At 43.7% G+C, this 18,354-nt stretch overlaps 1 protein-coding gene across 1 annotated transcript in view; it reads left to right on the forward strand.

Annotated features, from left to right (window-relative positions):
- The window catches only part of LOC137377786 (sodium- and chloride-dependent neutral and basic amino acid transporter B(0+)-like), a 111,040-nt gene that overhangs the window by 55,743 nt on the left and 36,943 nt on the right, over positions 1-18,354 (forward strand). The window contains exon 9 of the mRNA XM_068047845.1: positions 3,745-3,870. Within this exon, the coding sequence (XP_067903946.1) occupies positions 3,745-3,870 (126 nt within the window). The remainder of the gene's footprint in view (positions 1-3,744; positions 3,871-18,354) is intronic.

Below are 18,354 nucleotides of genomic sequence, written 5' to 3' on the forward strand. Positions count from 1 at the left end.
GTTAAAACACATAGTCATGATAGGAAATAGAAGACAAAAGCTTTGTAATTACACAAGGGTATACTCATGGGCATTTGATAAAATGCTAGATTGTGAAGTTTCTGTTCTTTTGAAGAATGATGTAAAATTTATTACTTTGCACCACTTTCCCCTGTTGGTTGTTGGCTGGAAACGTACTTTCCACATACTTGATGATAATGGAAAGACGTGAATTGGCATTGACCAATGAGGGGTTGTGCAGTGTTTGTTAGCAGGACTGCTTTGTGTCAGTAGCATTGTGGATGGTGAGGGCGGGGTTGAAAAGTGATCAGTCCATGTGGTTCTGGTCCAGTGGTGGTAACTTAATGAACGTTACATTAATAACTGCATCCATAGCAGCAATGTGAGTATGTGGAGCTGCATTTGCATCATCAACTTCTTCCTCCTCCTCTTTCTCATCTTCCTCCTTTACCTTACCCCCACCTCAGATTTTCTACATAAGATTTTAGCTCAATGCCTTGATCCTTCTGCAACTCCAAATCTCACTGCTGCACAATGTTATGCACAGTACAGCACAACAGAACCATTCTGGAGACCCTGGCTGGTGCATATTGAAGGACGCTTCCAAATCTGTCCGGGCACATCAAGCTTATCATCAACATGTCGATGGTTTGCTCAGTGACACATCTGGTGGTAATCTGGCTTTCATTGTAGCATAGTTGGGCTTCATTGATCGGGTTTCTCATGCCATGTTTGAAGGGGTAATCCCTTGTCTCTTAGCAACTATCCTTTAAGTTGTCTTGTAGGTACAAAAGCATCAGGGGCTTTGGCAGCCACATGATGAAAGCATCATGGCAGCTCCCTGGGAATCTGGCACACACCTTCAGAAATAACTCTTTGTTGTTACACACCAGCTGCACATTCATGGAGTGCAAACACTTGTGGTTTACAAATACTCCTGGTTGATCTGGGTGGTGTGCTTTGTGTGGATTGCCACATGTGTTCAGTCAATGACACCCTGCAGCTGTCGGAAGCCAGTCAGACATGCAAATCCCGAGCACCCACTCATTCTAACTGGTGTCATCACAGGCAAAGCTTACCTAACAATCGACTCTGGCAAACAACCTTACAGTCGCCTGTTTTATACATTTGTACCACCAACTGGGAGATCCTGATTATATCTCCAGTAGAGCCCTGGAACGATCAGGAAGCCAATAGTTGAGGGCAGTGGTGACTTTAACAGCCACTGGTAACACGTGGCCACCAGGACCAGAGGGAGCAGCTTTTCTTCCAGGAGGCTGCAGATGTCTGTCACCACCTGATGTGACAACCTGAGCCTCCTGAGACATTGCTGTGCAGACAGGTCGAGGAAACTCAGCTCTGCCTCTGCATCCTGTGGCACGGGTTGTGCCTCCATCGAGCTGCATGTTTCTGCTGCTCACACCTTTGCTGCTCTCCTCTCTGTTGCTCTCCTCTCTCCTCTCTCCTGTTCTCCTCTCTCCTCTCTCCTGTTCTCCTCTCTCCTGTTTTCCTCTCTCCTCTCTCCTGTTCTCCTCTCTCCTCTCTCCTGTTCTGTTCTCTCCTGCTCCCCTCTCAGCTGCTCCACTCTCTGTTGTTCCCCTCTCTGCTATTCCTCTTTCTGACACTTTCCCTTTCAGTTGCTTACCAATCTGGTTCTCCGCTCTTTCCAGTCTCCCTCTCTGCTGTTCCCCTCAGATATCCAGATACAGGACTGTCAATAGCAGCTGCTCCTCCTCCTGCTCCTCCTCCTCCTGCTCCTCCTCCTGTTCCTGCTCCTCCTCCTGCTCCTGCTCCTCCTCCTCCTGCTGCTGCTCCTGCTCCTCCTCCTGTTCCTGCTCCAGCTCCTACTCCGTCTCCTGCTCCTCCTGCTCCTGCTGCTGCACCTCCTCCTCCTGCTTCGCCTCCTGCTCCTTCTCCTGCTCCTACTCCTGCTCTTGCTCCTTCTCCTCCTCCTGCTCCTTCTCCTCCTCCTGCTCCTGCTCCTTCTCCTGCTCCAGCTCCTGCTGCTGCTCCTCCTCCTGCTCCTGCTCCTGCTCCTGCTCCTGCTGCTGCTGCTGCTGCTCCTGCTCCTACTCCTGCTCTTGCTCCTTCTCCTCCTCCTGCTCCTTCTCCTCCTCCTGCTCCTGCTCCTGCTCCTGCTCCTGCTCCAGCTCCTGCTGCTGCTCCTCCTCCTGCTCCTGCTCCTGCTCCTGCTGCTGCTGCTCCTGCTCCTGCCCATGCTCCTGATGCTGCTCCTGCTCCTGATGTTGCTCCTGCTGCTACTCCTGCTCCTGCTCCTGCTCCTGCCCATGCTCCTGATGCTGCTCCTGCTCCTGATGTTGCTCCTGCTCCTGATGTTGCTCCTGCTGCTACTCCTGCTCCTGCTCCTGCTGCTGCTGCTGCTCCTGCTCCTGCTGCTGCTCCTGATGCTGCTCCTGCTCCTGCCCCTGATGTTGCTCCCGCTCCTGCTCCTGTTCCAGCTCCTGCTCCTGCTTTTGTTGCTGATGGTTGTTTTATACCTCGCCCAAACATCCAATCTAATGCAGCCAAAGTGGCACCGATCCTGATTTGATTCAGAGAACCTCCAAAGTGTAGGCAGTAAATTCCCAGCAAGCATACTGTGAACAAGCCATTGCCATTAATAGTTAAGAAAGCAGCTGTGAGTACTGAGTATTTATTCTCACCTTGGTTTCAATGGCAAGTTTCAGGAAGTCCAGGAAACGTGTGGATGTTCCATTACATTTAAAATTGTGTTGACATATCTCTCCAATTGAGTGATTAACCTATGTTAATTGGTAGCCTGTCTTTCGTGAGGGGGTTGCGTGTCACTGGCCGAACGTGCCCAAGTTAAAAATGGAAGTCAGCGGGTTAAAGCCGGTTTCCAGACACCCTTGTATTTTTGCTAACTCTAACCTCCCACCCACACCTCAACCCAGGTAATCCTCCAGGTTAAAATTCCCCACTGAGTGCCTTCTCTCAGCTAACACTGCAGAGGAAGGTCGGGGGGAAGCTAGGCTGTCTCTTGGAGGGCCAGGCCCACTTCATGGAATTAGTGCTTTCTCCCAACATGTCCCCACATTTCACTTTGACAAAATTGTAAAGAGTGAAATTTAATTCCCTGATTGACTATTTAATTACAAAGAGGGCAGTGGTTTATTTTCTAGAAAGTCCAAAGGAAAAGAATTAAAGTGTTGGATTCTCTCACAAAAGAAAAAATAAACTGAAAGATACAATTTAATAGAGGTAAAGTTATTGTCTGAAAATAAAAAAAAATTGTCTAACACTGCAGTTTAAACCTCTGTCTATGAACTTAATACAAGGTAAGGTTTAATTTTCTTGTATGTTTATTTTGTCTTTGACACTAATTTGCAATCTCAGATTTTATTTGGGGATTGAGTGGTGCAATGGGTTGGACACTGTTCTTACTTCTCGGATCTGGCACTAAGCCCAGCCCAGACTGATGAGACTAATGTCTTCACTGACTGCTGAGTGTAAGGGTCCTACATGGAAAGAGTTTGGACAGTCTCCATCCTGGTTCTAGTGAGCAAGAACCCCAACACAAAATGGGCGCTGAATTGATAACATCAGTCAGAGAGGCCACAATACACAAAATCTTAACCAGAATACAAAAATACTGAGCAAAATGTGATACGTTTTAATAATGGGGTTTCTAAATTCATAAGTTTTAAACTAATAGAATCAGTTAACATAATGACTCTATTAAACACTATTAATTACACCATTTCAATTGTATCCATTGTTTAGGTTTCAGTTTGGCTTTCATTGCCTACCCAGAGGCTCTTGCACTGTTGCCATGGGCACCTTTATGGTCCATTTTATTTTTCTTCATGCTGGTCACTCTGGGACTCGACAGTTTGTTTGCAGCTGTAGGTAAGAATGACATTCGATGATTTGAACTATTTCCTTCCACTTTTGTAAAAAGAAATTACATGAGCCTACAAACTGGAATCAGTGCGCGATTCCAGTGCTGCACATGCTGCAAATGGTTAATGGGGTTGATGACAGGACCATGGGAAATTGGTCCACTGGCCCTGTTTATTACCAGTGAGGTTTGGGCACCAGTCACATCCCCAGAAGGAGCTCACCAGAATGAAGATCACCTGTAAGCAGTGTCTTGAAGTGCAATCCTGCATCTCCCTTTAAGGGCCATTGGTTTGGCTACTGAGTGCCTGAGAATACTAAGGCAGTATGCATAGTGAAGCTGGGGTCAGTCACTAAAACATTGCATAAAGGCAGCCTCAAACAGGCATTGAGTCCCTGTTTTGCATATGGAAAGGGGCTAACATCTGTTTCAGGCCAGCTCCTGGCCAATATATAGGCCAGCACATCTTTGGTGCTGACTGAGCACCGAATGCTACTTGCCAAATTGACCCCTCACAAACACATTTCATTCCTGCAAAATAGGTGTGATATTTGTGTTAGCTATGTTTCAATTGATATAGTTTCATTTCTGACTCAGGAGTTTGTCGGTTCATGTCCTGTTGTATAATCACTTCAAGTGAATGTGTGTGTTATGACCAGGTGAGAAAGGTGTCTAGGGGTCTTTTACTGTCTTCACCTGGTCTTATTGTCACAGGGTTTGATTTTTAAACACACTGTTTTTTGATTCCCCTCTCCCCCGCCCCCCTTGATGAATCCTTGTTCACAGCTTTCCAATTATGAGGCAAAGAAATGAGCACACCAGGTTTTCTTAAGTTTAAAGAAGAAAAGTGAAATTTATTAAAACTTAAACTTAACTCTAATTCGGTTAATGCCTACGGATATATGACATGCCCATGCTAGTATGCCCACACGATACACACATGCAAATAGGGACAGAAAAGAGCAGAAGAAAAATAAAGTCGAGAGGTTTGAGGCAATCAAAGAAGGGGGTTTCCTGTTACTGGTTCTATGTTTCCAGCTCACCGTAGAGTCTATGATTGTAGACAGCTCTTACTTTTCATTAGGGCCCAGTATTCTTCTTAAACCTTGTTCATGTAGAATACTTTTCTCTCTTTAAGTTACGTGTCTTCAATGGTTTCCGAAGCTGGTGAGAACGAGATGAGAGTCGTCAGGAGAGAGGTCTTTTCCAGTCCAGTAGCAAATAGCTTTCTCAGTTTTAACCCTGTGGGCAGCTCAAATTAAAAAAACTCCAACACTCAGCCAGTCATGTGACTAAACTTGTCTGACCATGTCTGTTTGTGTATTTGGCCATCTTAGTAGTTAACCTGGAATGCTCCAACGTCTGGTAATCAAAAGTCCACTGCAGATTAAATTGGAGCAGGGAATAGCCATTTTGTCCTTTGAAGTACTGTCTGTTGATATGCTAATGTATCTCTCCAGCCAAAGTCTCCAATTGTTTTTTAAAGCAAGTTCTTTCTTCACCAACAACAGTTTAAAATCAACGTTCATGTGGCAAAATTATTTGTTCTCATTCTTAGCAGGTGGGGGCTTGCCTGACGGTGCTGGAAACCTCTAAAAATTGCAGAGATTCCATTCACTCAGCAAAAAGCTAAAAAAATTAAACCATGAAGAATAGCTTCCATTCACACAGCCACAGTGAAGAAAATATTAAACTACTCAAGCAAGAAGAACATAAGCAAACTGTAAAAAAAAATGAACTTCTTATTGAACAGCTGTGTAAACAGACAGGCTAGAATTCCAAAAGCAAAGCACACTTGAACTTCCTATGGAACAGCTGTGTAAATAGTTAAGCTTAAGTGCTGCAAGCAAGATAAACAGAGCAGTCTCAAACAGCTGTTGCTCTCTATCCAAGCAGCTAGTCTAAATAACAGATAATTTCTTAAAGGGGAAACAGTGCAGAGTGAGTAGGACAAGTTTAAATCCGGTTTCAAACCACAAATAGAAAATTTATATTAAATACGGTGGTCAATGCACACTCAGAGCTGAACAAAGAAAACAAAGAGCAGAAAGCAAAAGAACAGCAGAAAGATGGATACCAAATTTCCCAGCATGAACTCAAAGGCTAATGATAGCCTCTCTGAATTGAAACTTTTGAAACATGAATACAGTTCTGCTTTATAGACCAATCTACAAGTGATTGTACAACCAGAGAAGCAGGCTGTAAAATTACAAATGGCACTTAGAAATAATGAGCGGTTGCACAGAATCAATACCCCTGGCTTATCTGAAGAGGACCAGAAAGATCCTGCAGAACACCATTTGGAAGATATTGCTTCCAGAGACGATCCTTCAGCTTTGAGAGAGTCATAGAGTCATAGAGTTATACAGCACAGAAACAGGCCCTTCTGTCCATCGTGTCTGCGCTGGCCATCAAGCACCTATCTATTTTAATCCCATTTTCCAGCACTTGGCCCATAGCCTTGTATGCTGTGGCATTTCAAGTGCTCATCTAAATACTTCTTAAATGCTGTGACTGTTGCTACCTCTACCACCTCTTCAGGTAGTCGACGCCTCACAGAAAGGGTTAGGAGTATCCTGCAGGATAGTAAAGTAATTACATTCAGGTCCAAATATTTATCCTCAGCACAATCCAGTTATTCAAACGTAGAGCCTGAAACACTTGCTCTGGTATTTGGGATCACAAGGTTCAACACACACCCCTGGTCAGTAAGCAGTTCACTGTGGAAACTAACCACAAACCACTGGAGATGATCTGGTGCAAACTAATAACAAGCACACCACCTTGACTACAGTGACTCTTAGTGAAAGTACAGGGGTACGACTTCAACATCTGCTACAAAGCAGGTACCAAAATGGTCACCTCGGATATGCTGAGCAGATTGCCAAACCCGAATATGAAATGAGGAAGTTCCACTGGATCAACAAGTAGATAGCATGGACATTGAGGTAGAAGATGTGTTCACTATTGATTTATTGCATTTTGGTCAGCACAAATCAGCACAATCAGAAACAGCCAATGACCCACAACTGAAGGCCCTGTGGAGAGTCAACATAGAGGATTGGCCTGACACGTGAAAGAGATGCCAGGAACCCTCAGATGTTTTTGGCCTTATAGAGATGAACTCAGTATCTCAAGAGGCGTCACCTTCAAAGGAAAACAAGTGATTGTGCCCCAAGCTCTCCGACAGGACATCTTGTCACAACTTCACCAAGGCCATATGTGCACAGAGCGAACAAGACGACAGGCACGAGACATTGTTTATTGGCCAGGGACCAATGGTGACATCAAAAGGTTAGTGAGGATGTGTGAGGCATGCCAGAGCCATCAGCTACAACAACGCAAAGAACCTTTACACCCTCACGAGATTCCGTCAGTCCCTTGGTCCAAAATCGCCACTGATCTTCCATTAATGGAGATGACTTTATCGAGTCACCGATTATTTCTTCAAATTCCCAATTGTTGGACAAGTAAAAGACATTTCAAGCACGGTCGTCACAGAAACATTGAGTGCCATATTCAGTCTGTTCAGTGCACTTGAAGAAATCATCTCTGACAACGGAAAACAGTATCTGGGCAGACCTTACAGGGATATGTGTGCCAAATGGGGGATAAACCATGTGACATTCTCACCACATTACCCTAAATCTAATGGTCTTGCCAAGTGAATGGTTCACACGGTCAAAGCACTTATCCTAAACTGTAGGACAACAAAACAAGATTTTTGTGTTGCCATGCTTCACTCAGAGCTACACCTATGGATTTTGGCTTACCGTCAGCAGCAGAGATCATGTTTGGCAGACAAGTGCGAACAACTCTGCCAAGCCATCATCTGTCCAAATTCTCCGAGATGCAGGAGACACTACTAAACAAAAAAGGGAGAATGAATATGGTGCATGACCAACACGCAGGGGTGGAACTACCTCAGCTACATGTAGGACAACAGGTCAGGGTCATACACCCCACAATGAGAACATGGTTACCTGCAGAGGAATCCTAAGTATGCAGTGAGCCTAGGTCTTACGAGATTACAACACTTAACGGAGCAGTGTTGAGAAGGAACTGAAGCCAACTCAGAAAGGTGTGCAATACTCCAATTGTGCACAGTGGAATCGAAAGAACACACTCCAAAGATAAGGGTATGATGGAGCAACAGGGCAACAACCAATACATTGACAACATACCTACAAACCAAAAACAGCCAAGAGTAAAATCCACATACACAGAAAGTGATACCATAACCAAATCTGGAAGAGTTGTCAAACCACCAAAATGATGTATGGACTCTTAAATGGCTATACTGGTAAATTTTACAATCTAGATCCAGTTTAACTAATTTTGATGTTATCTAATTTTATGTCTTTTTACTTTTGGTGTATGAGACTTATCTTGGGAAAGATAATGATCTCAGTATGCTAATGAGCTAAGTACTGGTATGTAGTCATATGACTACAAGCCAAGGTCACTCTGCAACTGTAACACCCAGACGAAGATTCTGTAAATAGTTTGCTCTGTTCTGTATATACTTAGTTAGCTGTTAATTAACCTGTTCAAGATCTTCAGCCAGCTGGACTCCATGCGTCCAAGGACTACAGCAGTTCAAGAAAGCAGCACACCACCACCTTCTCAAGGGCAATTAGGGATAGGCAATAAATGCTGGCCTAGCCAACGACATCCATATCCCCCAAACAAATAAAAAGAAAATCTCATTTATGTTGCATCAGACAACATGAATAACACTTTCCATGTCCCACCCCAGCAACATGAGCACAAAGTTCAGGCTGACACTCCAGTGTAGTACTGAGGAAGTGCTACAGGGTCAGTGGTCTTAACTTTCCAAATAGAAGTTAAATCGAGGCCAAGTTTGCCCTCTCAGGTGGATCTAAAAGATCCCATTGCACTCTATTGAAGAAGAGCAGGTGAGTTCTCCCTGGTGTCCTGGCCAATATTTATCCCTCAACTAATATCACTGAAACAGATCTAAAAACAAGAAATGCTGGAAATACTCAGCAGGTCTGGCAGCATCTGTGGACAGAGAAACAGAGTTAACATTTCAGGTCAGTGACCTTTCATCAGAGTTTCCAGCAACTGCAGTATTTTGCTTTTATTTCACTGAAACAGATTATCTGTTTATTGTTACATTGTTGTTTGTGAGACTTTCCTGTAAGTTAATTGACGTCTGGGTTTCCTACATTACATCAGTGACTACACTTCAAAAGTACTTCATTGGTTGTGAAGCACTTTGGGTGTCCTGATGTTGTGAAAGGTGCAATAAAAATGCAACTGTTTCATTTTCTTTCTATAATATCAGCAGCAGTAATTCTGGTCCAGAACCTCCATTTGATGAATCACTTTTCTAACTCTAGTATGTGTTTATGATAATTCATGTACGCAGTGAAATGGTTTGTGAAGTGAATCTATCTATTTCACTGCTGTCTAATCTGTGTTGTTGAAGAAGAAGCTCATGGAGTGAGGTCACTTTAAGGCAGTGTCGTGTCAAGGAGATTCTGTGAGATTCTGGATGATCAATGATATCAGTCACTGCTCACAATCAGATTCAGCAATGGAGATCCTGGGGGTGTGATACACCTTCAGTGGGGGCATAAAGCAGGCAGTGGTAGATCATCCACTAGTTATACACCTCGTCCGACTTTCCATGACATCATTGGCGTGTGTGAGAGGGAATGATCCACTGTAACCCATTTTATACCCCTGCACAGTAGAATTTGACGCCCTGGATTTGAAGTCATTTGTTTAATTGAGCTGCTGGAAAACCTTCTTGTACAAGAGCTGTTTGATAGTGAGGATAGTGCATCGATTGATTCTTGTCTGCCTGCCCTATGATATCCTCTGACAGATTCTCTCACATCAGGGCAGATTTTCCCTTTCAGATGACTGAGCTCTGTTTGCTCACTCATGATGGGAGGAAAGAGGCCGGAGCCATTTCTTTAAATAGACTGAGTGGACGAATGGTGCACATTCCTGAACTAAAGCTACCCTTTAACAACTGCTTTAAGATCTACAAAGAATGCTCACGTTACAACATACTGTTAATTTGTATTCACAATTCCTGTTTTTATATTAGCTTTTGCAGTTATCCAGTCAAAAATATATCTGTTTAAGGACTGTTGACATAATTTTACAACTTACTTCTATTCAGGAGAGGTCTTCTCATTCCAGGAGCAAAGCAATCTTTTTCACTTCAAACTCTTTGAACAGTTCAGAAAAACCCATGTTGCCAAGCAGGTTAGTTATGTAAATAAAAGCAACATACTGTGGATGCTGGAAATCTGACATAAAAACAAGAAATGCTGAAAATACTCAGCAGGTCTGGCAGCATCTGTGGAGAGAGAAGCAGAGTTAACCTTTCAGGTCAGTGATCCTTCTTCAGAACTAGCAAATATTAGAAATGTAAAAGGATATTAGCAAGTAAAGTGGGGGTAGGGCAAGAGATAACAAAGGAGAAGGTGTAAAAGGTCACAGAATAGCTGACCAGAAGGTCGTGGAGCACAGGCAAACAATATGTTAATAGTGTGTTGAAGGACAAAGCATTAGTACAGATAGAGTTCTGAAGAAGGGTCACTGACCCGAAACGTTAACTCTGCTTTTCGTTCCACAGACGCTGCCAGACCTGCTGAGTGGTTCCAGCATTTCTTGTTTTTATTTCAGATTTCCAGCATCCGCAGTATTTTGCTTTTATATTAGTACAGATAGGGTGTTAGCAGATTGAAAATTGCACAGCCGCAAGTACAAACATGAAAAAAAAAAACAGTGGGTAAGCAAACAGAACAAACTAAGATGAAATAAAATAAAATAAACACAGAAAAAAAATTTTAAGAAAAAAAACTAAAAATGAAAGTAAAATGGAGGGCCCGTCATGCTCTGAAATTATTGAACTCAGGTTAGTTATGTAACTAGCTTTTCTGACCATGTCTGTTTGTGGATTCTCTTGTCTTAGCTGACCCTGGAATGTCTCTTCTTCCACACAATGCCTGGTCCTCAAAGTCCATTGTGGGTTAAATTGGAGCAGGGAATAGCCCTTTGTCCCTCCAAGCACTGTCTGTGAGTATGCAAATGTTTTTTTTTCAGCCACAGCTGATCCATTTGACAAGCAATTTCGATTCTACAGCAACAGTTTAAAATCAATGTTCATATTACAAAATTAATGTGCCTCATTCTTGGCAGGTGGGGGGGGGGGTCTGCATGACACTATGTCCCCTGGTTCGAGACACACCAGCCAGGGAATCATCCTTTCTGCATCTACACTGTCACCCACTGTAAGAATTTTGAAAGTTTCAATGAGATCACCTCTCATTCTTCAAGACTCCAAAGAATACAGGCTCAGTTTCCTCAATCTCTCCTCATAAGAGAATCCCACCATCCCAGGGATTAGTCTGGTGAAGCTCCGATGTTATTACTAACTTTAGAACTCGTTCTCCCAATTTGATATCTGTGAAGTCGTATTCTTCCTCAAAATTGCATTCGTTAGCTTTGTCTCAGCAACTTGCAACAAACTGTTGAATGGACTCATCTTTCAGTTACCAGTTGGTCATAACCCTGAGCCTACGTAGTCGGCAGTTGACCTTTATCTTCAGTTTTTGCTCCAGGAACTTTCATAGCTTGTTTGGGTCCTTCTGTGTTGATCCATTGCAGACCCTCATTTCCCAATGCAATCTTGATTTTCCCAGCTTATTTCTCTGGTTTGCTCACTTCTTGATCCAGGAAAGACAGTTCCATCCATTGGCAAAACAGCTTAAATTCAGACGCTATGTCCAATGCCTTCCAATCCATTACTGGATACCTGAAAGCCATTTTCTGGATGTTCCCGCTGTTCCACAAATACAGACTTCTTCACAGGTTTTCTTTTTCACTGGCACACTTATTTTAGATGCTCTCTGCTTTACAGGTCTCCTGCTTTACAGGTACAACTTTCTGTTTCCTGTTTTAGACTGATTTGTTTTTTTCAGGCCTGCCCCTTTTAAGAGTAATAGACTACAGCTGCTTTCTTTGTTTACACAGCTTATTTTATTTTTAAACTGAAAGCAGCTTTTTTCCCTTCTGCAGAGCTGCAGCTTGGAATACATGCAGCTGCCACAACCAGTTTTTATTTAGTGCTGGACCTCCAGTGGCGCTGTTGAGCTCTTCCCATTCCTTTTGGCTTAGGCACTACCCATGAAGTCAAGAATACCAGGAAAACTAAAGCAGTTATGGCTGCACTATTTATTTTCAAATTTTCTGTCCCACTGCCAGATTAGTTGAAAGCTCTGATCTCCTGGCAAATTGATTTCTGTATTCACTGAGTTTCGGCATCTCCCAGGGTCCTGTCTTCATTCTTAGCTTGCTGCACTGTTGTGGGATCTCTTACCATCTGCTCTTTGTCTAAATCTTCTGCCACTCCAGTAGGCAATTAGCTGTTTTCTGTTGCCATGTTGTAACACTACATGGTCTTCAGAAAAAATATATCCCAAATGTTGCCCACCATATGATATTACTTGTTCCTTTGGCATGTAAGACTCAAAGGACTACAAGTAATATACAAAGAATATGTAGGTTTTTATAATAATTTAACTGGAACATAAATACTGGATGAACACATCTACACCTATCTTACTCTGTCGGGCTACACTCACAATTCCCTGGTCATGTGTGACACCACATCACTTCCTCCAGTGACCTTCACTTACAGCCTCTTAAGCTGGTCTCACAACATCCAGAACCGGTTCCCTTAGCACTGTAACAACTGGCACTGCAGAGTTGAATTTTGCAGCCGTAATGTCCTGAGAGGACTTGCCTGCGTATATGCTGCTAAACTGTTTCCCCTGGCTGAAGAGTCTAGAACAAGGCGGCATAGCCACAGGATAAGGGGTCAGTCATTTAGGATTGGGATGAGCAATAATTTCTTCACTCAGAGGATTGTGAATCTTTGGAATTCTCCACCCCAATCGGCCCCGGTGTTCAGACATTAAGTACGTTCAAGGCTGAGATTGATAGATTTTTGGCTTCTAGGGCAATCAAAGGAATGGGGTTCAAGCAGGAAGGTGGAGTTCAGATCAAAGGTCAGCCATGATCTTATTGAATGTTGGAGCAGGCTCGAGGGGCTGGACAGCCGACTCCTGCTCATGTTTCTTATATTTCTTATGTAGTTGCAGTTAAGCAGGAAACTCACTGAATCACTATAAATAAGCAATGATGAAAGCAGTGCATTAACTATAGCAGTGGTCAGACTGTGAGTTCACTCATTTAGTGATGGCTGAAACCAGAAGGAGGTGAGAGTGAAGCCAACTCAGATATTATTGCTGTTGTATAAGGTGAGTTCAGGTGGAAATGAAAAGGCAGCTGGAATAAATAATTTTGCTGCCCAAAATGTTGGCACCGTCCCAGGAAGACCTTACAGGCTGACCGAGTACTGTTCAGTGACCACCTTTTTGGTGAATTGCAGCTGCCGAACACACTGCCCCTGGCTTCGGTGAAGGTAGGAGAAGTGCTCCCTGAAAACCCCAGGGAAAGCCTCCTGCTGCGAGGTCTCCTCCTCCTGTCTCTCTGTGCAGCTTGTCTTCTTTGCTGCCTCTGCTCCTACAACCTCTGATGCTGCAGCCCAATGGGAAGAACTGCAACTATAGCCCCTATGACTGGGTGCATTCAGAGGCCTTTCAATAAAACCAATGCCTTCCCAACATCCAGCACCATTCCCTGCAGACATTCCTAACTTTTCTGAAATCCTCCAACAGCCCAGTACTTCCATAAATTCTGCAAGAGTAACTAGGTAGTAATAAGGAACACACCCGCAGGTTGGATGGATCCCTTTAAATAGCACTGGTGGGGTGATCCCTTTCACAGCTGAATGCATGTGCCTGTTTAAGAGAGAGCATTAACTGCAGCGGTGAGGTTGATGATGGCAGGTCGTGCATCAAATCAGCATTAGATGCTGACTGACATCAGATCTACCTATTCTACATACTTCCAATGCACACACATAACACCCATGTTTATACCCTCAACAACATGGCGATCAGCATGGGTTTCTAAGATGTAACCTCCCACCCCTTGACAGGTTACTCTGCTGTTCGAGTACGAGAATTGAGACAAATAATGAGACAACACTCAAAGCCCAAGTTAAACACTAACGTCTTTATTTGGTTTGGTAGAAATACCAGATAACAATACAATACACCCGTTTTGTGTGTGTGTGTGTGCACGAGCAAATGTGTGAATGGATGTGGTTGCAACAATTTCGGGATAAGGCACATTGATAAATAAACAATTGATTTTCTGTTTTTTAAAAGTGACAAGAAAACCTGTCACTGTCTGTTTATTTGAAAAATAGAACTCAAAATGACTAAACTCGACTACAAATACACTTGCTGTGGTCAGTTGAACAGTGGGAATCACCCACATCACACCACATGGTTGTAACAGTATGTTTACATTTCCTCAAGTAAGATCTTCACCTCTGGTGAATTTTACAGATGTCTTTAAGATTTTTATCAGTAAACACAATAGCAGCTTCCTTTCCTGGTCTCACACATTTTAAAACCACAGGACAATTAAACAGAGTCCCTCAAATGACTGCGTTCTGACAAAATGTTGCTTGGAGAATTTCTAGTTTCTCCACATTTCAAAAGAAGGCAAATTCTGACATCATCATTCAACGACAGTTTGTGCCATTCTGTCGCAACTTTTCAAACATTTAGACCACTTATGCCAGCAAAATTAGCATTTTTAAAACATGTTTAGTCTCTTATCTTCATGTTTTCGGGCACTGTGACTACATGTTTTTGTTTACATAAAGCAATCGTAAAGGGTTTAAAATATCAGAAATGCCTATCTCACTGCTCGGGACAACATACACATTAAAGGTGAGAGTTCTTCCCCATTTCCTCTGGATGGTTATTGTCTGTTCCATCCCAGCCTTTTATTCCAAGACTGAAAGACATCTTCAATTTCTTTGTCTGTATAAAGGCCACCCATGGATGGACCTGCAATGGCTTTAACTCTCCAAGAGAGAAGGCAGGCTGAGTCTCCCCATCACTGCAGTGTCCCTCTAAGCAATCATTGCTTGGGTCATTACCCCTCCCTGAAACCTTTTGCTGGGCATGGAAACAATGTTGTCTCTCCCATTCCCCTCCTCAATCTGCTTATTACAGCCCCAAAAAAGACCATCAGAATACCGAAAACATTGACTGGACTCATTGACACTGATGTCCTGGAGGGAAGGTTGCAGTACGCTGCACTGGGGATACTGTTAGAACCAGGTGAGAAAGAGGTCTCGGGGTTCCTCTTCAGCCATCACCTGGTCTTACTGTAACAGGGTTTTGTTTTTTAAACAGTCTGTGTTTTTAGCTCCCCCTTGGTGAATCCTTGTTCACCACTTTCCAATTATAAGACAAAGAAATGAGCACAAATAGGTTTCTTAGGTTTAAAGAAGAAAAGTGAAATTTATTAAAAGTTAAACCTAAATTCTAATTCAGTTAGCGCCGATGGATACATGCCATGCCCATGCCAGCATGCATACACGATACGTACCATTTTTTTTTCAAATCGCATTTCATTCCCCTGGGTGTGGAGGTGTCATGCAGGTCCCATCTGACAAGAATGAGGCACATTAATTTTGCCACATGGACATTAAATTTTAAAATTGTTGCTAGGCCGAAAAAAAAAGTCGAAACAAGGGGTTTGAGGCAATCTCTGAAGAGGGGTTTATGTTACTGTGCTTTGAGCTCACTGTAGTCTTTGCTTGTAGGTAGATCTTGCTTTTCATTGGGGCCCAATATTCTTCTTAATACTTGTTCATTGTCGGAGACTTTTCTCTGTTGGAGTTCATATGTCTTCAATGGAGTCCAAAGCTAGTGAGAGAGATGAGAGCAGACAGGAGAGGCTGCAGTAAGCCAGCCACAAGAGGTCTTTTCAGTCCAGGCGAAAATAGCTTTCTGCCAGTTCAAAAACTCTGCGGCAAGTTCAAATTCAAAAAAACACAGGTTGCCCAGCTGGTTAGTCATGTGATTAGGGGGTGTGACCACGGTTGTTCATGTATTTGGCCATCTTAGCAGTCAACCTGGAATGCGAGCTCCTCCACTCTCAATGTCTGGTAATCAAAAGTCCATTGTGGATTAAATTGGAGCAGGGACTGGTTCCTTTGTTCCAACACTGTCTGCTAGTATGCTAAAAAAAATGTCTTTTCAGCAAGGGGCTTGGCAACCCCTTGTAATAGACTTTTATTTTCTTCCAAGCAACAATTTTAAAATTTAATGTCCATGTGGTGAAATTAATGTCCATCATTCTTGGCAGCTGGGGCCTGCATGACACCTCCACACCCAAGGGAATGAAAAGCGATTTGAAAGAATAAATGGTGCTTTTCATTTAAAGGTTAGAGAGAAATATAAGATACAAAAAGAAAAACCATGCATTTCTCTCATTTCTTTCCATTCATTCATAAATCTTAATGTCTATTAAAGTTGTCTTTCCTGGGTGCTCGTGCTGCTTTAATTTCCCCTTTTTGGCATCCCAGTAACCATGTGGTTCTTTGGGGAAGCTTTTCTTCAGTTTGCCCATTGCCATGTCTGCCTCGCGTCTTGGTTCCTGCCTATTTTTTTTTCAGGAGAGTTAGAAGTGGGCGGGTCCATCCTGAACTCTCTTTCAGTGCTTTGCTGAGTCATGTAAAGGCTTGTGACTTCAGGGGATGGGTGCTTCCCTTTTTCTCTGACTGTGGGGGAGGATTCTTTGTTAATATCCCCTTTGTTCTCTGGGACATTCCTGCCTGCAGGTATGTGTACAGACTTGACTGCACTCTCACCTTTGACTAGGTGAGGCATCACCCTCAAGGTTTCTGTGCCCCTAGAGTTCTCCCTTTGTCTCTGCAGATTCCTGTAAATGGTGTTCGCAACTCTGGCACTTCCAGAATCTGTATTTACCTAGGAGGATGTGGTTTCTCACATTTCACATTTTCTGGAGTTGGCAGACCGGACAGTAATGTGTCCCTTTTGTCACTTTTCCCTTTCTCTTTCTAAACTTTTTCCAGCCATCTGCCTGCTTGTCCCCTTTTGTTCTCGGCAGTGGTCGCCTACGGTTCACCAGCCCTCTGCTGGAGGGTCCTCCTAACACCAGTACAGGAAGTAGGGATGTTTCACTGTATGTTGGGATTTGCCCTCAATCTGGCATGTGTGGCAATTCCTGCATTACTCCACCATATCTTTGTGCAGTTTTGGTCAGTCAAACTTTGGCTGTCTTATGTGGGCTTTGATCTTTCATATACCAGCATGTACACCTACAGTAGTCTTGTGCGTCCTTCTTAATATTTCTCTCCGGTACATCTGCGACACCACTAACTGATGAACTAGTGTCCACTACTTGCTTTCAGGACTGTGAGGAGAACTCTATTTCCTCATCAGTACCTCATTCTTTAAATAGTAGCAGTCAGGGACTCCCTCTGCTTCACTTTCAGACTGGGCAGCCTGTGCTAACTCTCGCAATACTGGGTCGGCTCGCTGAGCCTCAGAGAGGGAAAATACATCTAATTCACTTCCTGGGTCTCCTAACTTTCCAAAGAAAGTCTCAGACAGGCAGACCTCATGGTCATCTGCCTGCAGTGCCAATGCAGTCTACTCTGGGGGAGCTGGTTTGATCATGGCCTGATCCACTGCACATTCAGGGAAACTGCAGGGAACTGTCTCCTGACACGGCCCTCTCTCTGATGTCCTGCTGTCTTTCTTTCACTATTGGGGGGGCTACCACCTTCACCCCTGCCAGATCATTACCTCGGAGCTGGGCAACCCGTGCACAGGCAAACTAGGGACAATCCCTATGGTCAACGGTCCCGAAACTAGGTTGCACTCCAAGTACACCTGATGTACAGGTACAGGCATACACTGCCCTCCAATAGCATTCACCACCATTTTGGTGTTCACTGCACTCTCTGGGGGAAAAGTCAAACATTTTCCCAGTAAAAGGGATCTAGTGGCCCCTGCGTCCCTGAGAATCACTATGGGCTTGCTTGCCCCACTTGAGCGGTATGGGGTTACTTTCCCTTCAGACACAAAACCCAGAAAATCTTGAAGAATCCGATTAACTTCTCCTGCACTGGCCGTAGTAAGCTTCCTGGGTTGCAGTCTTACTGCAGTTAAAGCCACAGCTTGTTTTGTGCTTTCCATCATGGTCTCTTCTTCACTGAGCGGGTGTGCCCTGATTAACCCTACCTGTTTTCACTTTAGTTTCCAGCAATCAGCTTTTAAATAGCCTGCTTTATTACAATGGAGACACACAGGTCTCTGGGACTCAATCTTGCTCACAGCACCTTCCTTTCTGGCTGGAAGAGAGCTCCCCGTGTCTCCTGCTTTCCTTTCTCTCCCAGGACTCCATAGGCGGATATCACCTTCCCACCCTTTGTCCTTTTCGGATTTGGGGGGTGATTAGGAAAGGTTCTCCCCTGGGAAAATAAATTAAAACAAATTCATCGACCAGTCCGACCACTTGCTGGGCTCCCTGAACCTGCTGCTCCT

Source organism: Heterodontus francisci, chromosome 15, assembly GCF_036365525.1.
Source record: "Heterodontus francisci isolate sHetFra1 chromosome 15, sHetFra1.hap1, whole genome shotgun sequence".
NCBI lineage: Eukaryota > Metazoa > Chordata > Chondrichthyes > Heterodontiformes > Heterodontidae > Heterodontus > Heterodontus francisci.